Source organism: Aethalodelphis obliquidens, unplaced genomic scaffold (genome assembly GCF_003676395.1).
Source record: "Aethalodelphis obliquidens isolate GAN/ISIS:26980383/991018 unplaced genomic scaffold, ASM367639v1 scaffold26, whole genome shotgun sequence".
Classification (NCBI taxonomy): domain Eukaryota; kingdom Metazoa; phylum Chordata; class Mammalia; order Artiodactyla; family Delphinidae; genus Aethalodelphis; species Aethalodelphis obliquidens.
In genome coordinates, this window is record NW_020837970.1 from 24,261,622 (window position 1) to 24,289,382 (window position 27,761).

Sequence of the window (27,761 nt, forward strand, 5' to 3'; positions counted from 1 at the left end):
TGAGCACCAGCTGCGTGGGAGGCCCGGCCGGCGGGCCCGGCGAGGCGCGCTCCGGGCCCGGCGCGCCCTCGGCCTCTGGCCTGCGCGGCGGCCGCTTGGCCGTGGAGGCGGCGGCGGCGGCGGCGGCGGCATCGCGGCGCCGCTGCTCCTGCTCGGCGCTGAAGCGCTCCTGCGCGCTGGTCAGGTAATAGCCGATCATCTCCTCGTGGAACTGGTGCCGGTGGCTGGTGAGCAGCAGGCCGGCGAATATGAACTTGCGCTCGCCCTGCATGGCGGCGCGCAGGATGTTGAGGCTCAGCTTCACGTCCGTGCTGTACTTCCAGGCATCGCCGCGGGGCCCGCCGCCCTTGTCGGCCGGCGACGCGCCCGCCGTCTTGTCCGTGGGCGACGGCGTGGTCTTCTCCGAGGGCGACGTGCTGGCCGAGGCGCCCGACTCCTCCTTGCTGCCCTTGCGCGCCTTGGCCTTCTTCTCCTTGCCGCGCTCGGGCGGGTCGCTGTGCTTGCCGTTGGCGGAGTTGGCGCGGCTCATCTTGCCGTGCACCAGGCCGCCCAGGCCGCCCATATTCTTCTTCAGCTTGATGCCCAGCGTCTTGCTGAAGCTGCCCAGCTTGTTGGCCACAGAGTCCGCGCGGGTCTTGTCCTTGTCCTTGCGCTGCTTCTCCTTCTCCTTGTCCTTGCCATTCTTGCCGTTATTGCTGTTGGAGTTGCTGCACACCGAGTCGCGGTCCGAGTCCAGCGAGTCGGGCAGGGACTGCACGTCCTCCCCCGCCGAGGCCGTCGGGGACTCCGGCTGCGCCAGAGGGGCCTGCAGGGGAGAGGGAGGGCAGGGACGGGAGGAGGTTAGAGATCAGTTGGCCCCACGCGGCCGGTGGAGGCAGACCCCGCCGCCGCGGTGTGGCTTCCGGCCTCACTGCCCGAAACCCGAGCTGTGTCCCAGCTTGAGAGTCTCCTGATTCTCGATCTAGAGCCGCTGCCTTCACAGCCCTCGTGGGGGTGAGAAAAGAACACCCACAGCCACGTCATGACATACTCCAGGCAGCTGGACTCTGGAGCCAGACTGCCACCCACTGTCACTCGTGCCATCAGTAACATGGGGTATCGGGACCTGCCTCAGGGAGCCCTGTGAAGTTTAGATACACGTAAACGCTGGAGTGCAAAGCACTCTGAGCAGTGCCAGTTTGTCCTGGGTACTGTGTGCCAGGCACTGCCTTCCTTGCTTTCCTCATGAAACTTAAAAAATATTCGTTACGAGCCCGACTTTATGGGTAAGTAAATTTATGTCTGGGGAGGGCCAATTATTTGTAATTTTTGTTTTTTAAACAAATCCCTTTTCCTGGGACTTTACTACTGAGATCACAAAAACATCAGTCAGATACTTAAAGCGAATCCCTCTTAGCATCTGGAGGCAGGGCCAGCATGGGTCCTCCCTGGGGGAGGGGGCCAAGTGGGGCGCCAGCCCCCTGTCTCACAGCCCTCTCCTCATGGAGGGGAGAAAAAGAGGGGAGAGAAGAAGAAAAGGAGGGGGTGCCGAGGAATCGCGCCCTCCGTTCCCTGCCTTTTCCAAGGACCCACACACAGTTTTATAATTAATTCCGCTCCGTGGCAGCACATCGTGTTCCCATCTCGGCAAGAGAGAGTTTTGTGTTGTGAGTTGCCTACGGTTTGTTTTCTGAGTGGGCGTGTTTATTCCTGTCGCTCTGGAGAAAGTAAGGGGACAAAAACTCCCCTAGCCGGAGCGCGCGCCTACGTCCAGACTCGCAGGCACAGGCGCACAGAGGCACGCGTTGCAGTCCAGCCGGGGCGGCAGGGCGGCGGGGCCGCGGGCAAGGCTGGGATGCACTTCGCCTGCCCGCCCCGGGCCGAGTGCGCCTGCCGTCCGTCCCGGCGCGCGCCAGGCTCACCCGGGTCTCAGAGGGGATCCGGATCCACGTCACATTCATGTAGCTGTGCAGAAGGTTCAGCTTGGCTTCTAGCGACAGGATCAGGCTATCGAGAGAGGAACACCGAGTGAGATGCGCCCCAGCTCGCCCTCGCGCACCCCGCCAGTGCAGCCAGCCAGCCCCCGAGGAGCAGGGGCGCCGTGTCCAGCCCCTCCCTGGGAAGCCCGGAGACAGACCGCCCCGTAGGGCGCCAGGGGAGGGGACACAGGGTAGGGTCTTACTGGGCCAGCCGGGCGTTATCATTGTCGTCTTTCCCCCACTCCCAGTCCTTCCCGGGGTCCACCGCAAAGTGCAGAGGCAGCAGCTTGTGCTCTGAATCCGTCAGGGGGATCACGGCTGGAACGCAAAAGAGAGAGACCCGTGCCAGGTGGCTCGGGGGCGGGGACGGGAGGCTCGAAGTCCCCGTGACCCCTAGGGAAGACAGGAAAAGGCCACCGAGACCAGGTGTCTCCATGATTGAGGAAACCGAATGGAGTTGTACACAGGACCTCTACGCCAGGAGGGGTGTTAAGGCCGGAGGTTTCAAACGCACCATGAACAGTTTAAAAAGTTTCCTCTTTATTGTGGAGGCTGAAGAGCATTTGGAGACCTGGGCTTGACCTGGGTCAAAAGACAGGTGCCGTCCTTGGGCAGCAGACAAAAAACAGCTATTACTGCTTCTGTGGTTTCTAACGAACGACCCAGGCCAGACAGCGCAGTGAGCAAGGTCACCTGGGAGGGGGCTTGGGGCCAGGCCCGCCCATCTCCTCCCAGAGAAGGGGAGCGAGGACTGCCTGCGCACCTGCTCTGTGTTGCTGCGGGACCCACGGACCCTGTGGCCCTTGCCACAGGGAGCTCACATCCTGTACTAGGGACAGGATGAACAGGTGACATACAGCTCAGGCTGTCAGGTGGTGATAGCACCCTGAGGGTGAACAGCAGGCTGAGGGAGCTTTGGCAAGCTTTTCTAGGGCTGACCAGTGAGCCTTCTGGGGAGGGAACGCGTAGGTGGACAAGGCAGTGAGGAGAGATGGGCTCCACACTGCACCCAGGGATGGATTCATCAAAACACACCCCTGCCCTGGGGGAACCTGGGCCCTCCTCAGAAAGGCTGGGCTGGAGGCTGCTGTTTACAGGTTTGTCTGGGATCTGCTGGGAGCTTCTGAGCCTGGTGGGATCAGCTCCCTAGTGATGGGCTTACTCTTGTTGTCAGGGGCAGAAAGAATGCGGGGAGAGGACAGGAGCCATCCTGTTTCTGCCCTCTGGGCACAGCGTTGCGTGGGGACTGCACTAAGCTCCCCTGCAGGCCTCACCTGAGCATCAGGCCCCAGCAGAGTAGCACAGCCTGGGGCTCCGCCAGGCCAGCTGCTATGTTTGCTGGAGCTGGGCTCCATGCCAGTGGCTGGTGGAGAGAGCACTGGGTGCTGCCCTGAGTGCTGCCTGGGGAACCAGCCTGCCCAAACGCTGGGGCTGGCACGTGTGGGTGCAGGGCCTGGTGCACCTTCAGGTGTGACACTCAGACCCTGCTGCGGCCTCCACAGGGAGGTCTCGCCTCCGCTGTCGCACTGGCTTAGGAGGCAGTTGTGGCCGGGCCCCTTTCTAGCGGGGGAAGTGGGCTAGGAGCTGAAAGCTCATGGATGGGGGCCTCCCTGTTTCAGGCTTATCCTTGCCTATTCAGGCCCTGGAGCACCTCTTTCCTGCTCCTATGCTGGCGGCCAGATGTTGCCTGTGCCTGATTGAACACATGGGGCCTCCCACACGCTGCTTTCCTTTGGCACCGAGAGCCCCATCTTTGGGGACACTGAGCCCCCAGGCACCACTCCAGGATGCACGGGGCCTTGCTCCTTCCTGGGGTTTACCTTACCTTCTCCTTACTTCCCCCCTCCCCCACCCCATGCTGGTCATGAACCTGGTGTCACTTCCCCAAGATTCATGACAAGGGAATCATGGCAAAAACAGAAAAGACAAATCAATAAACAATAAATACATAAAATCTACGATTGAATACCGTTAATAATTGATTTTCTGGTAAGAAATCAGAAACATTGACTCAGTGCTGCCCTCCAGTTGCTAAAGACACACAAATAATCCTCTTCTTCTACCCCAGCCCCTAACCCCTCATATAAGGGAAACACAGCTTTGCTCCAGAATTTCCTTTTCATCTCGATGTGGCTGGGTGGCACTGTGCTCAGGTTTGGGAGGTCAGGGGCCACTTGGTCTGCCTAGGCCACAAACTGCTCAGTCCAGCCTTGATGTGGCTGTGACACACAGGCTGCCCCTCCCCAGGCTGAGCTGCAGGGTAGTCACACCCAGGGAGGGCTGCAGGATAGCTCAGGACCAGCCTCCCTTGGGCCATACCCAGGAGCTAGTCCCATAGTTCCAAGGGTCACCACGACAACAGAGAGAGGGTTGCCCCGGCTTCCCACCCATGGGTGTGGGCAGGGGGTAGAGGCTCCCTCTGTAGACAGGGCAGCATGGCTCCCTGGAGGGCTTGGTAAAGGCACCCACTCCAGGCGCCATGCAGATGGCCATGCAGATGGCCAAACCAGTGTCCAGGAAACGGGCCCAAGGACTCTTTTAAATAAGCATCCTCTGTGGGTCTTAAAATCAAGCAAATCTGGGAAACATTGTTCTAGAATGACCTGTTAGGAGCAGCTTCTTTGGGTGCAACGTGGGCGATTTGGGGTCTGGCTGTCCACCTTCCCAGGGGAGAGGTGCCTTGAGGGCACCTGCCCAGGCCCCCACCCTAGCATTAGGAAAGAGCACATGCTTATTCGCACCCATGGGACATGAGCAGAAGTGCTGGGGGAAGCCCTGGGCGATGTGGCTGTGGGGTGGGTGCGCCTTCTCCCCTTCACCCCTTCCCGCCGTGATGTCTTCTGATCATGGCGGCCCTACAAGATATCAGGAATGCGCTCCTGACTCCCCACTTGGAGGGGACCTGCCTGCCCGTCAGGAACACCTGTTTTAGACTTTATCTACAGGAGAACCAAACTCCTATCACATGAAGCCACTGTGATTTTGGTTTATTTGTTTCAGATAAACCAGCTAAAGTAGTACAGCTATACAGCCCCCCTCAGCCTCCCTACCAAAGGGCTCCTGGAAATTCCTACACTCAGTAGCTGGGCTGGCACGGACTTCCTGGACTCCCCCCCCCGACCCCCCCCCCCCCACCCCCCCCCCCCCAACGCACAAAGCAGAAGGTTGGAATCACCTGCAGGTGCTAGAGCCTGACCACCCAGCAGGCTCCTGGCAGCCTCTCAGCCTGGATGTCAGAAGGCGTCTTCTGTGCCGAGGGCACAGCTGTGGCCTGCCGGTCAGGGCTGGGGCTGCAGGGCCCAGGAGCCCCACCTGTAGCTGTACAGCCTAGAGCGGCCTCGAAAACAGGCCTCTGTGAGCCTCGGGTACTTTCGTCGCCTCTGCCTCTCACTTTACACACTTACTTTTCCCTGTTGGAAACCTGGGCTCACCCAGTGAGGCGGGGAGTGATGCGGTGACTTGCCCTCTGGTGGCAAATGTCAGGAACAGCAAATACTTTTCAAAATAAACCTGCAACCTTTTTTTTCCCCTTTGAAAAAACTCTCTTCTATCTTTTAACCTGGAAACATACAGGCATCATCTCAAACTAGCCTGGACAAAGGATAACCGAAGCAGCAACCAATTTTCAGTACTTATTTTCCAAAAACGAGTGGAGACCTCTGGTTTCTGTTTGGGCTGTAAAAAGCCGAAGGAGCAATGTCCCACCAGTATAATAACAACAAGCTGGACGAACTGCAGATTCACAACTTTCCTTTAACCCGTCTGAGAGCTGAAGTCATAGGCAACTGGCCAGCCACAGGTGGAAAGACAGGTGCCTTTGAGGAGGGATGGACATGAGCTTAATTGGACCCCACTAAGCTGGACCCCACTAAGAAGAATTCAGCTAAAATTGTTAACAAGTTGGTAAAGGAAGGGTGTAGCCTAGTGAAAGAATACAGAACCTTGGGGGCCACAGACATAAGGGAAATTCACAAGAACTTGCAGGCCCCTCTCCATGGGACCTGACCTGGTGCTCACAAAAAGACTGGCCAGAATTCTGAGAAAGTGTCCTTCACGGACCTTTCCCATCTGCTAAGGAAGGAACTGCAGAGAGCAGGGCAACACACACTGTTGGTCTTAGGGCACTGGGCCTTTGCAGTCACTCCCTCCCCCCAGATCCAGGGACACAGCACCCACCTAAGATAGAGGCTTAATCAGAACAACAGAAACATTACCCTTCTGGGCTCTGCCTCCTGCACCCAGGCTAACAAGCTGCTAGAAAAGGGGCAAGAATATGGAGAGAGACCCTCACTGAGGTGAGGCTCAGCACAAAGGTACAGGAGACAATGAGAAATACCAGCCCCACCATAAACACAAGATACAACTAGAAGGATTTGAAGGCTGGATAACCAGGGCAGCATCAGATCCTGACTAGGCTGATCCAAACCCCGTGCAGCAAAAGGGAAGGAATCAGAACGATATGCCTTAGTCTTTATTGCCCTACTCAAGATGGCTAGCTTTCAACGAAACATTTTCGGCATAAGAAAAGACAGGAGAAAACCAACACATTGACAAGAGAAAAGACAGGTGACAGAACAAGACAGATATGACACAGGTATCGAAACTATAGGATGTGATTTAAAATAACTGATTAGGGACTTCCCTGGTGGCCCAGTGGTTAAGACTTTGCCTTCCCATGCAGGGGGTGCGGGTTTGATCCCTGGTCAGGGAGCTAAGATCCCACATGCCTTGTGGCCAAAAAACCAAAAAACATAAAATAGAAGCAATATTGTAACAAAGTTAATAAAGATTAAAAAAATAAAACAACTGATTAATAACAACAATAAAACAATATTGTAACAAAGTTAATAAAGATTAAAAAAATAAAACAACTGATTAATAACAACAATAAAACAATATTGTAACAAAGTTAATAAAGATTAAAAAAATAAAACAACTGATTAAAAAAATAAAACAACTAATTAAAAACAATCTTCTAATAGAAAAAGTAGATACCATGCAGAATTTGACGGTTAATTTCAGCAGAGAGTAAGAAAGAGTCAAATCGAAATGCTAGAAATAAAAAAACACAATAATGGAAGTAAAGAATGACTGAGGGGCTGATCAGTAGACTTTACACACCTGACGAAAGAAGCTGTGAACAGTAAGATAGGTCAATAGACATTAATCAGATTGAAACAGAAAGAGAAAAAAGTGGGGGGAGGGTTGCAGAACAGAAAACCCAAGATCGGCGGGGCAGTATCAGATAGCAGCAGATCTGTGTCAGTGTCATCCCAGAAGGAAAAGAGAGACAGAAAAAAACCAGGAGAGGTATTTAAATAAATAATGGCTGACATTATTTATCTAAATATTTCCAAAATGAATGACAAACTCTACCACAGATCAAAGAGGCTAAGAAAAAAACAAGCAGGAAAAACAACAGCAACAAATCTGTATACATAGTATATTCAAACTGCTAAAAACCAAAGACAAAGAGAAAATCTTGAAGGCAGCAGGGGAAGAAGACACATTACATACAGAGAAACAATTCTAAGGATCACAGCAGACCTCTCATGATAAAACAGGTAAGACAGAAGACAATGGAGTTATATCTTTAAAGTGCTGGATGAAAAAACCCTGCTAATCCAGAATTCTATACACGGCAAAAATAGCTCTGAAGCACGAAGGAGAACTTTCTCAGACGAAAACGAGAAAACTCGTCCTCTGTATACCTGCACTAAGAAATGTTAAACGAAATTCTTTAAGGGGAAGAATATGTTCCCAGTAGAAACTTGGATTTACACAAAGAAATGAAAAGTGATAGAAATAAAATAAATGAATTTGAAAATAAAATTCAGCTTTCTTCCTTTTAATTACTCTGAGAAGTAAGGCAAAGAGAGCAATAGTGTATTACATGTTTACAGCACATGTAAAAGTAAAGAGCTTGATAATAATAGCCCAGAGGATGGGAAGGAGGGGTTGGGAATACATTGTCATGAGATCTGTATACAACACATGAAGTAGAATGTTACTTGAAAACAGAGTCTCAGTAATTAAAGATGTTCACTGTAAACCCTAGGGAAATCACTAATAATTAAAAATACAGGTATAATAGTAAATCAACAGTGGAGACAAATGGAACCATTAAGAAGCCCAATTAACACCAATGAAAGAAGCGAAAGATCCTTAAAAAACTAAAAATAGAACTATTGGGTTGGCCAAAACGTTTGTTTGGGTTTTTTCCGTAAGATGTTTGGAAAAACCCAAACGAACTTTTTGGCCAACCCAATACCATATGATCCAGCAATCCCACTCCTGGGCACATATCCAGAGAAAACCATAATTCAAAAAGATACATGCATCTCAATGTTCATAGCAGCACTATTTGCAATAGCTAAGACATAGAAGCACCCAAAATGTCTGTCAACAGAAAAATGGATAAAGAAGATGTGGTGCATATATACAATGGAATATTAGCCATAAAAAAGAACTAAATAATGCCATTTGCAGCAATATGATGGACCTAGAGATTGTCATACTGAGTGAAGTAAGTCAGACAGAGAAAGACAAATACCATATGATATCACTTATATGTGGAGTCTAAAAGAAGGGTACAAATGAACTTATGTACAAAACAGAAATAGAGTTACAGATGTAGAAAACAAATCTGTGGTTACCAGGGGGTAAGGGCAGGGGAGGGATAAATTGGGAGATTGGGATTGACATATACACAGTACTATATATAAAACAGATAACTAATAAGGACCTACTGTACAGCATAGGGAACTCTACTCAATACTCTGTAATGGCTTATATGGGAAAAGAATCTAAAAAAGAGTGGATGTATGTATATGTATAACTGATTCACTTTGCTGTACACCTGAACCTAACACAACATTGTAAGTTAACTATACTCCAATAAAAATTAAATAAAAAAGTAAGCAAAAGGAGACAGGGAAAGAGAAAAAAAGAACAAAAAACAGATGGAACAAATAGAAAAGAGCTACCATTAAACGTAAATAGTTAAAATGTACCAATTAATAAGTGACATTGTCAGATTGGATATAAAAGCAAAACTCAAGTATATACTGACTGTAAGAAATCCATTTTAAATATGAAGACATACATAGGTTAAAAGATACTAATAAAAAAAAAACTGGAGTGGCTCCAGTGCATGGCCAGTTGCCAAAGATATAGAAGAACATTACAGTTCTCCATGAAGCTATCACAATCCTACATGTGTGCATGGGCTTCAGAGTACATGAAGCAAATGCTAACAAAAATGAAAGGAGAAAGGCACATTCATTATGGATGGAGACTGCCACTTTTCCCTTAGGAAACGACAGAACAATTAGAAAATCAGCAAAGATATAGAAAACTGAACTATGTCATCAGAGACCTTGAATTAATGGACATTTATGGAACCCAACAACAGCAGAACACGCATTCTTTTCAAGACCCCATGGAATATTCACCAAGGTGGAACATATTCTTAGCCAACCTTCACAGATTTAAAAGAATAGAAATCGTAAAAAGTTTGTTCTCAGACCATAACTAAATAAAACTATGTACCCATAACCAAGAAAGATATTTGGAGAATCCTTAACTATTTGCAATTTAAACAGTGTGCTTCTAAATAATCCTATCGGTCCCTAATCCCTGTCCACAGCTGTGAAGGTTAATGTTATGTATCAACGTGCCTGGGCTAGGGGATGTCCAGAGAGCTGGTACACATAATGTCTGGGTGTGTCTGGGAGGTGGTCCTGGTAAAGATTAGCATTGGAATTGATAGACTGGGTACAGAGAACTGCCCTCACCAACATGGGCAGGCAGCATCCATTCCATGGAGGGATCGAATAGCACAAAAGAGCCAAGGAAGGAGGAATTTGCTCTCTTTGAGCTGGGACATTGATCTTCTCCTGCCCGCAGACATCGGTGCCACTGGTTCTTGGGCGTGTGGACTCAGACTGAATTACACCACTGGCTTTCCTGGTTCTTCAGCTCGCAGTTGGCAGATGGTAGAACTTGGCCTCCATAATTATGTGAACAAATTCCTATAATAAATCTCCTCTTATATATGTATCTGTATGTATCCCATAGGTTCTGTTTCTCTGGACATCCCTGACTAAGAGAACCACTCATCTGTTTTCCATCTCTATAATTTTGTCATTTCAAGAATGCTATAGATCTAGAATTAAACAGAATGCAGTCTTTGGGAATTGGTTTTTTCCCTTCAGCATAATTCCCTTGAGATCCACCCAAGTAATTGCATGAGTCATAGTCATTCATTTTTATTGCTGAGTAGGATTCTGTGGCATAGACGGTATGTTGAACCATGCACCCGGGAAAGACATTTGGGTTGTTTCCAGTTTTTGGATATTACAGATAAAGCGGCTATAAACATTTGTGTACAGGCTTTTGTGTGACCATAACTTTTCATTTTTCTGGGATAAATGCCCAGGATTACAATTGCTAGGTTATATGGTAAGTGATGTTTCCTTTTATAAGAAGCTGCCAAACTGTTTTCCAGAGTCACTGAACCATTTTTACATTCTCACCAGCAATACAGGAGCAATCTGGTTATTCCACATCCTCTCCAGCATTTGGTGTCGTCAGTTTTTAAGATTTTAGTCATTCTGACAGGTGTGTAGGGACGTCTTACAGTGGTTCTAATGTTGACCATCTTTTCATGTGCTTATTTGCCATCCATATATCCTCTTTGGTAAAATGTCTGTTCATGTCTTTTCCCATTTTTTATTTGGATGGTTTGGAGATTTTTTTTGCTATTGAGTTTTGAGGGGTCTTTGTATATTTTAGATGTAAGTCCTTTGTTGATAGGTGGTTTTCAGATATTTTCTCCCAACTTGTCTTTCCTTCTTTCTTCCTTCCCTCCCTTCCTGTCCCCCCCTCTCTTTTTCTCTTTGCAGAGCAGAGGTCCAAGTTATTAATTTCATCTTTTTTGGGGGATCATTCCAATCCCAAAAGACTGCATTCTCTGTATGATTCCAGTTATGCAACATGCTGGAAATGACAAAATTCTAGAGATGAACAACAGATTTGTGGTTCTATTAGTCAGGGATCTCCAGAGACACAGAACAAACAGGAGACATATATAAGAACTCTTGGGGCTTCCCTGGTGGCGCAATGGTTGAGAATCTGCCTGACAATGCAGGGGACACGGGTTCGATCCCTGGTCCGGGAAGATCCCACCTGCCACGGAGCAACAAAGCCCATGTGCCACAACTACTGAGCCTGTGCTGTAGAGCCTGCGAGCCACAACTACTGAGCCTGCATGCCACAACTACTGAAGCCTGCACGCCTAGAGCCTGTGCTCCGCAACAAGAGAAGCCACCGCAATGAGAAGCCCGCACACTGCAATGAAGAGTAGCCCCCCCTGTGCCGCAACTAGAGAAAGCCCGTGTGCAGCAACGAAGACCCAATGCAGCCAAAAATAAATGAATAAAAAAAAAATAAATTTATATTAAAAAAACCCAACTCTTCACCTACCTCTAGGTCCATAGTTGTGCATTTTACATTTACTTTATGGTTAATTTTGAGTTAATTTTTGTATAAATGAGGTTTGGGTTTAAGTTTTTGTTTTTTTTTTTTGCTTATGGATGTCCAATCACTTCATCACCATTTGTTTGAAAAGACTATCCATCCTCTATTGAATTTATTTTGTTTCTCTGTCAAAATCATATATTGTGGGGTTATTCCTGGGTTCCATATTCTGTTCCATTGATCTCTGTGTCTAACTCTCCGTCAATACCAGGTACTGTGTCAGGAGCTCTACATTCATTACTTACAAGTCTTACACCAGCTACAGGATTTTTGCTCCAACTTTACAGAAGAGGAGGTGAAACTCTGGTACCTAAGTGACTCCAAGCCAAAGCTGGAGCTGTGATTGAAAAGCAGGTCTGCCTTCCTCCACACTGTGTACTTTGTCTTCCACTACTGTGTCACCCTGCCTTTTTTTGAATTATCTGAAATTAGTAGATCGTGAGCATCTAATCTCGTTCATTCATTCATTTATTCATTCAACATTTAATTGCCTCCCAGGTGTCTTGGTGCTGGAGACACAAAGATGAGAAAGACAGGACATCTGGCTTCAAGACATCCAGGATCTGGCCAGTGAAGAACAGGAGCCTCCGAAGGGTGGTCCTTGTCATCCTTCTCCTCTCCCTGCTCCCACCCCCACGGCGGCCTTGGCTGTGGCTCACCAGTGCCTGAGAACAACCTCCAGCGGGCCTGACGTAGAGTCCCTGGCTGCGCGAGAACCTTGCATCCTTGCGCCTCTGGGAAAGATCAGACTTGCTTTATGAGGATTTGCTTCATGAGACCTCGAGGTGCAAAGCAATGGCAGCCCTGTCCCCTCCACAAACGCAAGGAAAGTGGTGAGTTCCTGCTCGATGAGCTGCCCATGGCCTCACGCCCCAGACCACCCACTAGGCTCTGATCAGGATGCTTTCTTTCCCACAGACCCTTTCCCCACAAAAACGTCCCGAGAGACAATACTCTGAGCGGACTCAGGTTATCAGGAAGCCGGCCATTTCTTCTGGATACGTGTCCTCTCATGCATCAGACGCAGCCCTGGGGGACGGTGTTGAGGGGGGCTTCTCGGAGAGCAGAAGCAGGCTGTCACGCTGGCTGACCAAGAGGTTCCCTCCCCATGTCCAGGGGGCAGGACAGGTGCCTGGGGCTTTGTTTTCCTTCTCTTCTGCAGGAGGATCGATGAAGGCCGTGTCCTGTTCTGACACCACCCATCAGAAGCCTGCAGGTCCACAGGGAGCCTGGGGCAGCCTGAGGGAGAGACGGCACTTCATATGGAGATGGGGGCTGGGCTGATTCAGGAGTGGGGGAGATGGCGGCTGGGGGTGCTCCTGGGGCCACTCTTTCTGTGGCTTAGACACCCTGGGGAGGCCTGGGGGAGCCTGTGTCTGTGCCTCCTGCTCCCTCATCTCTCCAGGCCCCGATTTCCTCGTGAAAGACCCTTGGCCAGTTCTTTCCGTGTAGCTGAGCACAGCTGGCATCTCTCTGGAACTGAGTCTCAGGCTCCAGAGCTGATGGTCCTTGGGGTGACGCAGGTGTTGGTGGACAACTGGACTCTTGGGCATTTGATCAGCAAGACCCAGCTCTCTGAATTTGCGTCCCCCTGCAAGGCCAGGACAGAGCTCACGGCCTTGAAGTTCCACACATGGCTCCTGGTCACGTAGGGGCCCTTCGAGATATTCTTGGGTCAAGAACCAACAATGTCAAAGATGACACCCCTCGTCTGGTCCCTGGGCCCTGGGGTGCAGGGTCTGAGCTAAGAGTTTGGATGCCCCCAGAGACTCTTCCTCTTCTCCAACAGTGAGGGGCCTTTGCAGGTGTGGCCCAGGCCTCCAGGGGCCATGCTCGAGGCTACAGCAGGAGCAGCAAAGGAACGGGGCGAGCGGTTCAGCAAGGCTGCCTGCAGACCACGCGGGGAGGCAAGTTGGCTCTGCACGCCCAGGCCGAGTGTGTCTTTTAGTGGCAAACTGCAAGCCTAGAAGGTGGCTGAAGAGGAAGGAGGCTGATTGCAAAGACAATGCAGGGAATTTGCATTTTTTAGGCACTTTCTGGTTTCTACAAGCCTTCTTGCTACCATGAGTTCATCTGATTCTTATAATGTCCAGTAACAGGTGGGTTGGTACGAAATTCCTCCCATTGTTGTATTCAGACAGGTCCACAGATGGGCCAGTTTGATTAGAATATGATGAAGAAGTGATTTTTAAGTAAAAATCACTTTATTTTAGATGGCTATATTAACAAAATTATATTATAAAATCCATTTAAATGGAATATTTAATAATATTCATGGCCTAAGACCAATTTCTACTTAATAGGAGACAGGTGCTATTTATTATAAATCAATCCTGTAAGAAAGAGCACAGTTTGTCGTCAAATAGACTGGAAATGAAATGTCACATCATATATGGTTCGAGAAATCATAAAATATAGATTGGCATTTAATTTAACTATGAGCTGTGCATAAAATACAGATTGAAGACAGAGTTCATGTCCTGTGTGTGGGGTTATTCTGTTTGGCTCCACAAAATTCCCAAATTGCTCAGTTTTGTAAACGTGGGGTGTTGTTTCTAAGTGGCAAGAGATAAAGTTTCAGGCTGCTCTTGCAAAAACTTTTTTTTTTTTTTTCAAATATCACATTTTGGGTGTGTTGAGTCTGTTTCCAGTAAATAAACTACAAACTCTGGTGTGATCATCCGTGGATGTCAGTCTCAGCCTTCAGAGCTGTCTGACAGCTGCGTGGGCATCACTGTCCAAGCCCCTTGTTCACATCAGCATCCCCTCCTCCGTCTGGCTCCTTAGAGGCAGCAGAACGCAGCTCTCTGGGTCACCTAAGCGGGAACCCCTAGGGAAGGCACAGGGACACCATGAGGGCACCCTGACCCCCATGTGGCCCCTGGATGTGCCCCAGAGGCTCTCAGGCTGTTTGCATTTAGGAGGAAAAACTATTGAAATAATTACTATATATATATATTTATCTATTTAAAAAGAATAGAAACAGATGGTATTAACATCTCCCAGGAAGCGAGGCACCCCTCCCCCACCTTCTCCCATCCTGAAGGTCCCTAAGTCACCAGGTGTGAGTTGCCTTTATATCCCAAGCAAACTGTGGCTTGGGTACCACTTCCCGGACCTTGTCTCTGGGAGATGCCTGTTCCCTGATTATCACCCTGTTTGGCCAAGTCTGCTTTTTGGAAGTCGCACCATCCACCCTACTAACCTGCCCTAGTGACCCTTCACCGGCTGTGACCATTCCCTGGGGATGGCCCTCCTTCCTCAGTGTCCTCCTCTGTCAGGTGGGCACAGAACATGCAGAGGGTCAAGCGTTGCCCTTGGAAAGGACCTAGACCAGGCCTGCACACAGGAAGTGCCTGCAAGTACTGGCGTGACTGTGGGGTGCAGACTCAGCCCAGGTCTGAGTTTTGCAGAGCCATCTGAGGACGTGGCACAGGGAGGCCACGGGCACCATGCTGTGGGCATGGGAGGATCCTTCCTGCAAGCTGCAGAACTAGGGTGCAGGTGTCCTGGGGGCAAAGGACTAACATCCTCCCCATGGAGAAAGCAGGGGACCATCAATCATCTGTGGAAGTTACCACGAAAGTACGGGTAACTGTTATTTACAGAAAGTCCCAAAATGCGCTGGCAAAGCCTTGCCCACTCAGCTTGCCCACACCTGACCAATCCCTCCAGCCCAAGCTTGCCCACTGCAAGCAAGCCCTGCCTTCTCCCCACGGGAACCCCAGCCTGCAGGACACAGCGGGGTTCTTCCTAGAAGCCGGCCAACCTCAGCAGCGGCAGGGGCGGGGCGGCGGGGGAGGCAGAGAGAGCTGTAAGGGAGCAGTGGATTCTTTCCCAACATAGTTTCAACACAGGGAAGGACGAGAGGTTTAAAGGACACCTCATGGAATTTTTAAGCCGCCAGGAGCTTGGACACATTCAGATGAGACGCACTGGGCCAAGCAGAAGGAAGGGAGTGGCGGGAAGAAGGCAGTCCCATGTCACATCCTACAACACATTTTGTCTCATTCTCAGGCTCCCAGAACATTGTTCCTCAGACGCAAGAACAAGACAGCTGCTCTCTCTGGGCCTGTGATGACTGTACCTGTCGGCCTCCATCCCAGGGTGCTGGGAGGTCCGGGGTGGGGGGCGCCCTCCACAAGGTGTCCTTTGCTTGGGGCAGGGCGACAGCTCTGCTCGGCAGTGGGGGACCAGCAGGTGCCCTGGACCTTGATGCTCTGTGTCCTACACCCTTGCCTCCTCCCCAGGCTCCGAGACCACAGGCCTGGTGGCTCGGTCCTGAGCCTGGGCCCAGCTGTGGTCTGAGAGTCTCTTATCTTGGCTTCAGAGAATAATGCCTGGTTCCATCCTAGAAACTGGTGTTACTGTGCTTTCTTAGTCCCTCTCCTAGCCGAGCTGAGGGCACAGGCTGGGACTCTGTTTTCTTGTCTGCCGCACTGAAGGAGGGCTGCAGGCAAGAGAACGGATGGGGCCAGCAGGTGCATGACAAAGAGCCCCACCGCCCCCCGGCCCTCCTTCCTAAGGCCTCCAATCTGAGGACACCAGCCCCTGAGTTTGGGGCACCTGGTAGTGGAGCTTGTTATGGCCACTTATGAGCTGTCTCTGGGGCCCAGCTCACCTGGTGAGGCTCAGCTCTGCTCAGACCCATGCCTGAGGCCTGGCTGACCCCGGGATGGAAGGAATTCAACTCCAAGCTCTTACCATGCCAGGTGTGGGCTGTCTGGTACTGTCACTGTCACAAGTGTGCTGTCACACTGAACACTTGTTGAATGAACCTCCCCGTGGCTCAGGCCCGTGCGGCTGTACACAAGAGAGCTGGAGCCCGCCCACAGCCTGTCCCCTGGACCACGGCCAGCTGCTCATCCCCAGACCCAGACCTTGCTCTCAGAGCAGCTGGCGCCCACGGCAGGTTTTGGGGGCTCTCGACCATGCATACAGTGGGCCTGCTCTTTGTTCTGCTGGGCCTCCCAGTGGGACCACCCCTTCCCCTGGAGAGGAGTCGAGAGACTAGTCACGTTCCAAACATCTGCTGGGACCTGGATCTACAGAGCTTGCAGAATATTACTTTGTAAAAAGTCCGCCACCAGCTACAATAGGTCCCAGGACCCCCACGCATAAGCTGCTGAGGGGTGGGGAGCTCACACACTCTGACCAGGCCCCTGATGGATCTGAACGCAGCATCCGCTGGTCAAGAAGGTGACAGTGATGAACTGAGCCAGAAATAATGAGAAACATGGCAGTTTCTCATTCATTCCCATGGGCTTGAATAACCTGGTATTCTCATTCTGTCTGAATTGGTTTGCTCGGGTGGCCATAACAGTGGAACACAGAGGGGCTTAAAGAGCAGACATTTATTCTCTCACAGTCTGGAGGCTGGAAGTCCAAGGACAAGGTGTCAGCAGAGTTGTTTCTTTTTGAGGCCTCTCTCCTTGGCTTGCAGGTGACTGACTGTCTTCTCTGTGTCCTCCTGCAATCTCCTCTCTCTGTGTGTCTGTGTCCTAACCTCCTCTTCTTATAAGACCACCAGTCACAGTGGATGAGGGTCCACCCTGATCACCTCACTGTATTTTAATTACTCCTCTGAAGACCCCATCTCCAAATACAGTCGCAGCCTGAGGCCTGGGGGTTAGCTCTTCAACACATGAATTCAGCCCTTACCAACACCTCTCCCTTCATGACAAGCCAGGGTACCTGAACTCAGAGGAAGGTCCCGTCACTAGTTCACCAAGGAAACACAGGATCTCGCCTGATACTTTCCTGCTTTTTATGTTTCCCAGGTGGTGGACCTGAGCTTCCTGGAGAGCTGATGAGGGAGGCTTTCCCCGAGCATCATCATGAATTCCTGGACCGAAGCAACTTCATCATGTTTCTACTCTTTCCAGTGGTGGTCCTCACTGTCCCTCTCGTCCTGTAGGAGCCTCGTCCATCAGCCCAGAAGCCCTTCTGACACTACCCTCGCGGTCTTTGAAGATGCCTTGTTTCTTCCAGGACAAGATGCGATAGGATCTTTGTGCATACTTCCTGCCCCAGATCTGGCCATGCTCTTAGACACCGGAGTTTGGGGGCGAACAGGACCTGCTTGCAGCAGGGGATGGCGGCAGGGGCTTGCCTGGAACAGAAGGTGAGGAGGCTGCAGGCAGGATGGAGGGGCCTGGTCATCTCCAACATTCCTGAAACGCCCCACCTGCCCCGGGGGGCCTGCCTGCCCCACAATGTTGAGAGTGTGGTGTGTGTGACAACCAGCCCTCTTCCTGTCTGAGCCATGTCGGGTTTTGGTGACCTGCGGTCGAAGGGGCTCTAACCTGCAACCAGGAAACCCTGTGAACGGACGGAAGCCCCGCACGGCAGGGAAGGGCAGGAAGGAAGAGGATGGTTTCCCACTATCTTTCCTCTCACTGAGCATCCTTGGTCCTCATAGGCAAGGATGCTATGGGGGTGGTGACCTTAGTGTCTGTAAAGAGCTTCCTGGGAGGCTCCCTGGGGGCAGAGTGCAACGCAGCTTGAAGGCACAGAGCTGGAGACTTTCTGGAAGGCGGAGTGAAAAGCCCCGGGCCAGGCCGAGGTCTCAGTTCAGCAGGGTCAGAAGGCTCCTGCCAGCTTTGGGGTGGGGGGGTTCTGGCACAGAACCAGGGCTCTAGGAGAGAAAGCCTCTGGGCATGAAACTTCCTGGGGGCATTTAGATGGGGGGGGACAGCAGCGTGCCATCAAGTCAGCCGCGTGGCGCCAGGTCTGTCTCTCGGCAGGACCGCCCCCGCCCCGGCTCTTCCTCCTGTGGGGGCGTGGCCACGGCCAGGACCGCCAGACGCATGCGCCACCCTCACCCAGGCAGCTCGGAACCTGACATCCACGGGCGGTACACAGCGGCCCTGGGAGCAAGGCTGCTTCTCTCTCTGCGTTGAAAGAGAATGGATTTTCTCCTAAGGAGCACAGCACTGACAGCCTCACGCACCACCGCTTTTTAGGGAATTAAGAACCTAACAGCTAACGTGGTTTATTTCCAGATGAGGACCCAAGTTGGTAAAGAACTCATTTTTGCACTTTTGCTCTTCCCCAGATGAGTGGTCATTGCTGGTGAAATAAAGAGGAGAGTCCAGATGGAACTGCCTGGAAACATCACATCCTCTCCCTGATTCAGAGCTGGCTCACTGAACCCCCACCCATCACCTCACCCCCTTCTTCCTCCACTGCACTCATTTCTCAGGCTGCTCTGAAGCCGGGAAACTGCAAGTATAGAGCTCAGCCTTAGTAAGATGCCAGCACGTGTCGAGGGAAGGTGTTCTTCCCAACTGAAATGACAAAGTTTAAGAAGAGAGGCATTTGGTCCAGCCTGGAATATGGATGTGATGCCTGGAGCTGCAGCACCTATTCTATGACCATAAGGCTGAAACCACACAATAAGGATGGTGGAGCAGGGAGAGGCTGGAGCCTGAGTACCTGAGAATGCCTAGAGCTGATGCACCAGCCCTGGACCACCTACCTCAGGACTCCCTGTTAGAGAAGCAGCTGCAGCAGCCATTTTCTCCTTTGAGCCCCTTGCATCCCAATGCTATTCTGAACTATCTTCTTTTGGGGGCTAATATCATGGCCTTCTGTGGTTGCTTCCATTTTCTTGGCATCATAAAGGCTGAGAAGAGAGACTGAGTCTGTTCCCTGAGCAGGTTCCTGACGTCTTCTCAGCTTCTCCCCACCATCCTCAACCACTGGGTAACAATGGCAGAATTGCTAGGATCTGGTATTTGCAGAAAGCCCCCGACAGCCTCTACCGTCGGGCTGGAAGGTAGGACAGTGCCCCACAGGAACCCTGGGGTAGGCTTCCTCTGGTGATGGCTCCCCGGACAATGTCTGCTCTGTTCCTCCTGCCCATGGCAGGTCCTTTCAGGGAGATGCTGGGCACTAATGGTGGCCAGGAAGGGAGCCAGTCAAGGCCTTTAGGTTTATCTTAGAAGCAACATTTAAGGATCAGGGGACAGGCCTGGCTTTGGGACAGGCAATGTCATTCCCAGGGGTGACTGAGGACTTCAGTGTGTGGAAGTGACCATGGTGGTCACTTCATAATTAAGTGGTGATGTCCTTACATGTGTCAAATGAAAAGAGACCAAATGGGAGAGTGGGCGGAAAGGAAGAGGAAGGGCAGAGGACAGGGGAGGGGGGAGGGAATGAGGGTGAGGAAGGGGAGGAGAAAGCTTTCATTTCCAGGGAGATGGGTGTTATTGTACCGGCAACAGATAAGGGGACAGGCTGGGAGGGCACATGGCGCCCCTCGGGCAACGCGGTGAGGATACGGCAGCACCCAGGCCCAACACCATCACGCTCCTATGACATGTGCTTGCTGGGCCACACCAGCAACATGCCAGCCACCCACCAGCAACATCCCTGCATCAGCCCAGCACTTCTGCTCAGGTCTATCTGTCTGTTCTTCCCAATTAGAGTAATTGCTCCCCTGCTGAATGGAGCTTGTGACTGCTCGGGAAACATCCTGCCTTGTGTAGTATGTGGCTTGATGGGGGTGCCTGTCTCCCCTACAAGGTGGTAAGGGCCCCAAGGCAAGGACACTGTCATCTTTGGGTCCCCAAACCTGGATGCAACAGGTGCTTCACTGAATGGGCCCTCGGCCCCCCAAACAAATACTGCATGCAGGACCACTGGACTTCAGGCCAGTGGGAGGAGCAGGAAGCAGGGTTGCGCCTACCAGCACCCACCAGCTCAGTGAGGGTGGCACAGGGGATGTGTCGGTAGCAGTACTTAAAGCCTCAAAGTCTGCAGAGCATCTGTATCCTTTCCCAATGTGTGAGGGCCTGACATGTAGCACAGAGGTTACCCAGCCAGTGGGAGCCGCTTACATGTGCTTTGCTTCTGCTTGTGCGATGGTCGTGAGGACTGAATGGGTCAACGTGCAGCCCTGCACATTGGTCACGTGAGGGCTGTGGAGGCAGGGACCACACTGCTATTAGGAGCAAGCCAGCAGGCGGAGCTGCAGGAGCCCACGACACAGCTGCTCAGAACCCACACTGGGACCAGAATCCACTTATGGGAAAAAAAGTCTTTAGAGGTGAAACCACCTGCACCTCTGCAACGCTCCCTTGCTCGGCGGTAACCCCTCCACATTTGTCCTTTTATTGAAGAGCACCTTCATATTGGCCTTGAAAGCATCCATAAGCAGTATCTGGAAGGCCTGAAAGAAAGCTCAGTGCCTCTGTGAGGAGGGAGCCGGGCTCTGAAGGCCCTGCTCAGCAACTGGAGATGCCAGCCCTGGGACTTTGATCTCTCCCTGACCACAGAGTCTCTGGGAGACTGGATGAGAGGCCCCGCACCTGGCCTGGATCCCTGGTCCTGAGAAGGGCCCTCTTTTTAAAATTTTCTAAATGAAACACAGCCAATTTTATTCAAATTCTCCAAAATTTATACTCGATATGTTAATTGTTTCTAAAATGTTTCACCTTTAAATCATGGATTTATTATTTCACCTTTCTTTTAGAGTTTTTTTTCATTTTTTTCTGTACAGTTCTTCTATAGAAGTCAAAGTCCTGAGTTGCCCAGTTAGGAGCCTCTGACCTACTATCCTGATTAAGTTTCTTCTTAATATTCATGGCCAACATCTGGCTTCTAAATGAAAGGCTTTTGGTCTTTTCAATCACTTGCTGATAGGGTGAGGCTGCAGAGAAAGGGCCCTCCCGTCTCTCCAGAGCCACGGTGAGCTTTGAGAAGAGCTGGAAGCCATGAGGGAGCTGCCAGCTCTCACTGGCCAACACGCAGAGAGACAACAGAAAAGGCAAATGACACCTAGGCCTTAATGACGAAACATGTCTTCCTACGGCTAAAGTGAGATGTCTGTAAATAGCACAGGAAAAGGACGTGATAGTCCCCTTACAGCCAGTGGCAGCCCTGCTCCCTCTCCTTCTGGACTCACATCACCACAGGATGAGCCACCATGGATTTCCTGGGACCACATCCTATGGCAGGGACCCTGAAACTGGTCAGTCTTTCCTTCTTTTAGTATCCTGGGAGTTCTCTGTCTAACCAGACACAGAAGTGAAAAAGGAAGAGTTTCCCTCTATTTGCTCAGTTAGTCACACATCCGTCAGCAGTTAACATTCCAAACAAAATCCCGCCATTTCCACAGCAGACCCATAATGCATTGACTGAAGACAGGCCCCACATGAGTCTATGTGACTGGTGGTTGGAGTTGTGCAGTGCACAGCCTGTGGGCCCAGCCCGGCAAGCCTCTCTGCAGCACTGAAATGGCTCCTGGCAGGAAACTCCCATGTAATGATTTGAATGGAAGAATCCATCTTTTGATTCAAAAGCTTACTTTAGAGCAGAGGCTGGCAAACATTTTCCGTAAAGCGCTCATTAGTAAACATTTTAGTCTTTGCAGGCCACACAGCCTCTGGGGTTGCTTCTCAACTCTGCTGTTAGGGCACAAAAGCAGTAGCCACAGACAATACGTCTTTGAACAAGTGTGGCTGTGTTCCGATAAAACTTTATTTACAAACAGGCAGTGGGCTGTAATTTGCTGACTCTCTGCACTAGACGGGCTTTTAATTAATTAATTATTTATTTGTTTATTAAGTGTAAGTTTATTACTAGTCCAGAGTTTTAATATTTTGATCGTCTGGTTGGTCTAACAAAGTAGACGGGCTTTTAAAAATTACATCTGAGGGCTTCCCCAGTGGCACAGTGGTTGAGAGTCCTCCTGCTGATGCAGGGGACACAGGTTCGTGCCCCGGTCCGGGAAGATCCCACATGCCGCGGAGCGGCTGGGCCCATGAGCCATGGCCACTGAGCCTGCGCGTCTGCAGCCTGTGCTCCGCAACAGGAGAGGCCACAACAGTGAGAGAGGCCCGCGTACCGCAAAAAAAAAAGAAAAAAAATTACATCTGAGATTAATTACATCCATATAGTATATGCGTACATGTGAAAGGGAACCACAGTGAAAGTTATTTAAGGGTGGCTTGATTATTAATTTGCTTCATAATTTAAATTAAAAGTTGACTGTGGCATTTTTTTCTTTTTTTAAAAACTGAAGCATAGTTGATTTACAATGTTGTGTTAGTTTCAGGTGTACAAGCAAAGTGATTCAGTTATACATATATATTCTTTTTCAGATTCTTTTTCCTTAGAGGTTATTAGAAAATATTGAGTATAGTGGTATATAGTAGTTTCTTGTTATTCATCTATTTTATACATAATAGTGTGTATATGTTAATCCCAAACTCCTAATTTTTCCCTCCTCCCCTTTCCCCTTTGGTGACCATAAGTTTGTTTTCTGAGTCTGTTTCTGTTTTGTAAATAAGTTCAGTTGTATCATTTTTTTTAGATTCCACATATAAGTGATATCGTATGATATTTGTCTTTGTCTGACATCACTTACTATAATAATCTAAGTTTCTTAGTATGATAATCTATGATAATGATAATCTAAGTCCATTCCATCCATGATGCTGCAAATGGCATTATTTTCAATGATATTTTTTTGCATGCATATGGTAGTTTTAGGCAAAACCTATCATTGCTGAGTGCGCTTCCCAGGGAGGTCTCCATATTCCACCTCCTGCCCCTCCCGGCCCACCCCTTCCCCACCTTGCACTGTTAGGTGGCGGCGGGTGTACCTTGTTCTCTCTGCTGGTCTCTCTGCTCCATGGACACAAGGGCAGAGAAATGCGCTTGGTCGTAGGCAAGAACCAGAGGTGAGCAGTGGCATCTGTTGGGAGGCACCTCCAAGGGCAGGTAAATCCCTCCGAAGGGGATTGGAGCAAATGCTGCAGACACAAACAAGGGTGAGGGCATGTGGATCTGGAGGGGGCGTGGACAGCATCCCTCACCATCCTGGGGGAGGTGACAGGGCGGAGGGAAGGGAGGGCAGGCTCAGGCTGCAGCCCCGGGTGTTGTCATCTGTCACCTACTCCACAGCAGAGGGGCCTCCACCCACCTGGCAGGAGCTCCCTGAGAGCTAGGTGATGCTTGCCACCGATGGATAGGGAAGCCCAGGCTCGCAGGGGCCAGGCCCATTAGACCCCAAGTCCTGTACCTGACCAGGGCACCCTGCTCCACCTGCTTCCTTGGGCAGAGTCCTCCTGGCTCGTTTGTCCCTGCGCCCTGTCAAGCTGCACCCTAGGAACAAGCAGGGCTGAGGGGATTCTGCTGTGACCTGCCGGGGCTGCCTGCTGCCCTGAGTCCGGCCAAGGTGATCAAAACGCCCACCCCAGATGGTCAGCCAGGACGTGTGCTGATGGCCACCTAGAAACCCGTGTTCTCCTGAACGTACTTATTCCTCTCCTGTGTTCACAAAAGCATCTGCACACAGAACAACGTATGTGCTGCTTGAGAGCTTATTTGTTCTAGGTTTTGAGAAGCTCAGTGAGAGCACTCCAGGCCCAAGTCGTGAGTCAGATGGGAAATGAGGGACGGGGATCAGCTCCTTTAGCAACTGGGACACAGTCTTGTTCATTTCCTTACCAAAAGGGGGAAAAAGCCTAAATCCTCACTGAAATACATAACTACTGGAAATACCTGCCCTGACATGGCATCTGTTTTTTAATTACAAAGAACCTTGCCTCTTGGCCTCAGACTCAGTGACTCACTGCCCTTCTGTGGAAGGAAAAGACAGTCGACATCAGGGATGTCTTTGATGAGCTCAGGAATCCTCCCCACCCTTGCTTTGTCTATATCAGTGACCATGGTTCTGCCTCCCTCTCTGCTGAGAGGCAGGGTGGGTCCGCCTTTGAGAGGGCTGCACCCTCCAGGACAGGTGCAAAGGAAGGAAGTGTGGACCCAGCTCTGTGGGATCTGATGAGTACAGGGACCCCGATGGGAGGCCGGGCTCTGCACCCAGAGAGCTGCAGACCCCGGCAGGCCTGTGTCACTGGGAGTGACCAAGGTACTCCCAGCTCCCTGCTTTCTGTGGTAACCACAGCCACGAGAGGCAGGACACTTACACTAGGGTGACCTTCCTGGTCCATCCACCATCCTGGCCCCTCCTGTGTCCCTCCTTTTCAGAGAGCATGGTGCCCTGTGGGCTCCAGCAGAAAGGCTAGAGGGAGGACACACGTGGAGCCCTCCCTGCCTGGGTCGACCCTGCTTCCTCAAGGCCTCAGCTGAAGGCGGGGGCACATTGTGTGGCCTCTCTGAGCGTTGGGCTCCTCGTCTGTAAAGCGGGAGGCAATGTCTACCCTGGGAGGTAGTGGCCTGGCCGAGGGAGAGGGTGCACATGATTGGCAGTGCAGTGGGTACCGGCCTTGGGAAGTCCTCCATCCCTTCCTCCTTCTCCCCCAGCCCTGGTCCCATCACAGCCTTGCGGATGACTTTGCATTTTCTGCCTTTCTTGTTTCTTCTTTAAGACACATGCGAGGGGCAGGAGGGGACTGGAGTGGCTGAGTGGCCAAGTGGCCCTGGGATGAGGCCGGCACTGCTGGATGGTGTGGGCAATGGGTGGGGCCCGGAGCCCCTCGGGGTTCATCCCCACCCCCACTCAGCCACATTTCTCCTGCCGTGGACACACAGGGTGGATGGACGGCCAAGAGTAATCTCTCCTGGGAATTCCCTGGCTGTCCAGGGGTTAGGACTCTGCACTTTTCGCTGCTGAGGGCCCGGGTCCAATCCCTCGTCGGGGAACTAAGATCCCACAAGCCGTGTGGCACGGCCAAAAAAAAATATTAAACAAATAAAAAAGAGTAATCCCTTCTCTACTGGGAGGAGCCAGAAACATGTGGAGTCGAGGAGAAACGAGGAGAAATAAGACCTTTGTCCAGGCAGAGTAAGGCTCTGTGTCCTTCTGGAGGCTCAGCCATTATGTTGGACTGTCCCTTCCTTACTCGGGATGTTACGCTTTCTGGGTGATGAATAAAATACATCTGTTTCATTATGAGTAAACTTACCTTCCCCGCCTGAGTCCCTCAGCATCGTATCTGCTACAACGACGATGGGCCTCCTTAATATGTGGGCAAGGACGAAAACGTGGAACTCCTCCAGACTCTCGTACACAGGGTCCTCGGCGTTGTCCATGCTGGGGACACAGTGAAGCAAGCCTGTCACTGGAGCGAGTCGGGACAGGGAGTGGAGGACAAAACACCTCCCTGTGGCCCTTCCCTGCGTGGACCCTGGCTGTCGCGGCCAGCTGAGGCCACGGCCCCCCTCCACGCCACTCGATGTTGGCAAGCACACTGAACCCAGCTCTCCACCTGACCCTGGGGTGGGTGGTCTCAGGAGAGAAGCCGAAGCAGAGAACCTGGCAACGTGGGCAGCCAGCTCCCTTTAAGATGCAGTCTCCCTGGGGGCAGAGGTGCCCAGAGTGTGTGACAACATGGGGGCTGGTTCTCTGGGCGGGTTGACGGGGATGCAGTTGGGGCAAGAGGCATGGAGGTTCCCCATTCGGTTCATGCTCACAACCAGCAGCTTAGGCTGAAGCTTTACCCTCAGGGGGTCAGGTATGCCTGGGCACGTCTGATGGGCCGGTGGGTCCACTGCTACCAAGATCTGTGGGCCTTTCTAGGGGATACCCTGACTGAAGATGGTGGTAAGAAGGCTGCCTTGAGTGGTAGTGGAGGGAGTGACAGAATGCCCAACCCAGGCCACTCGGACCCTCCCCAGCCAGCCCCTGGCTCTTCTCCGAGGCTCAGGGGAAGAGTGGGCTCCAAAACCTGCATCACTCATGACTCTAGGACATGGGCAGAGAACTGTAGCCTAGATGTCTCTCAACAACCAGGCCAGTCCAAAGCGAAGAAGCATGGAGAGAGGAAGGCCAGTGCCCCGAGGTTGATGGGGCCTCTTGGGCACTCGAATGGGGCGGGGCATCCAGAATTAACTGAGGGCGGTCTCTAAGCAGGTGGGGCAGAGTTAGCAAGTGGGGCCCCGCTTGAGAATTCTGGGGTGGGGTGGCCTGGGGAAAGGGTTCTATGTACATAGCCTGCAGCCAACTGCTTGTGTGGCTTCTCAGACAAAGGCTCTGAATCCTTGGGGATGCCTCATAATCACCTGGGGAGTTTTGTTGTTATTGTACCAATAGTTTTTTCTTGTTCTTTTTCTGGTGACTCAACATACCTTATTTTAAGACTTAAAAAAAATTGGCAGCACCTAAAAGCTCACAAAAAATTTGCAGGGTATAAGTAGCTTTTTTTTCCTTCTGAACCATTTGAAAGTAAATTGCCAACCTGAAATCCCATCACCCGGCAGAACTTCGTGTGTACTTCCTGTGAGTGGGGTTACGTTCCTGCAGATATATTCTCCTACATCACCATCAGAACTGGGAATTCGTCTAATCACGAAGGCAACAATGCATCTGTCACCATGAAAGACCCCAGTCACCACGTGCCATCTGCCCCAGTTCTGGATGGTGTACTGCATTCAGCTGCGGTGTCTCTTTAGCCGTCCTCAGTCTGGAACATTCCTCAGGGTACTTGATGTTTAAGACCTAGGCCGTTTTGAAGACCACAGGCCCAGTATTGTGTAGAATGTCCATGGTCTGGGTGTGTGTTTCCTCACAATCAGAGCAGATTGGGTTACACTGCATCCTTGTCGTGGTGTCCAGTTGGGTGGATCTCTCTCGTGGCCGTCAGCCAGGCTCCCCCTTGCAGAGCTGCTCCCTTCCTCTCCGTAATTAATAAGCATTTTATGGGGAGGAACTTGGAATCTACAGACATATTCCACTCCTCACCAAGCCTTGATACATTTACTGATTCCAGGCTTCTATTTGATTCACTGTGTTATAATCCATCCATGTGATTATTTTGATGCTCAGATACCCGCCTTGGTCAGTGGGGCTTGTTCAAGTGGGATCTGTGTCTGTGTGACAGCCCCCGTCATTTTTTAGAGCACATCCTTGCTTTCCAGCACAAGAAGATGGTCAAGGTTGTGAACTAAAAACGCCGCCTGCCATTTCAGTAAACAAAGGCTGTTGCAGCCATCAGCCACTACAGGTGCCCTAATGGTGAGCCCTGAGGGAACTCAGGATGGAAGCAGGATGCCCCCCCCCCCCCCGCAACATCTAGCAGTCAGCTGTGGCAGCCGCCCCCGACGGTGCACACTGAGAGGACTCAGGATGAGAAAACACAGAATACTGGCCACAGAGAGCTGAGGTACATATTGATAGGAATGATTTCAGTGAGCCCAGACTCTTGCATCTTCCCATACACAGAACAGTACTAAATTCCTTAACTTGAGATGTCTGGTTTTCTTTAATTAACAGTAATCTTTTGATGTTCTGACCACCTGGTCTTTGTTACAAAAATGCCTGTGTATCCTGGTTCCCCTCCTTACCTCTTTGGA

The 27,761-nt window shown here is 51.0% G+C and overlaps 1 protein-coding gene across 1 annotated transcript in view; it reads right to left on the reverse strand.

Moving 5' to 3' along the window:
• The window catches only part of LOC113629362 (OTU domain-containing protein 7A), a 177,722-nt gene that overhangs the window by 1,273 nt on the left and 148,688 nt on the right, over positions 1 to 27,761 (reverse strand). The window contains exons 7-11 of the mRNA XM_027123778.1: positions 25,376 to 25,503; positions 23,111 to 23,260; positions 2,162 to 2,276; positions 1,902 to 1,986; positions 8 to 805 (exon numbers count right to left, since the gene is read on the reverse strand). Of these exons, the coding sequence (XP_026979579.1) occupies positions 8 to 805; positions 1,902 to 1,986; positions 2,162 to 2,276; positions 23,111 to 23,260; positions 25,376 to 25,503 (1,276 nt within the window). The remainder of the gene's footprint in view (positions 1 to 7; positions 806 to 1,901; positions 1,987 to 2,161; positions 2,277 to 23,110; positions 23,261 to 25,375; positions 25,504 to 27,761) is intronic.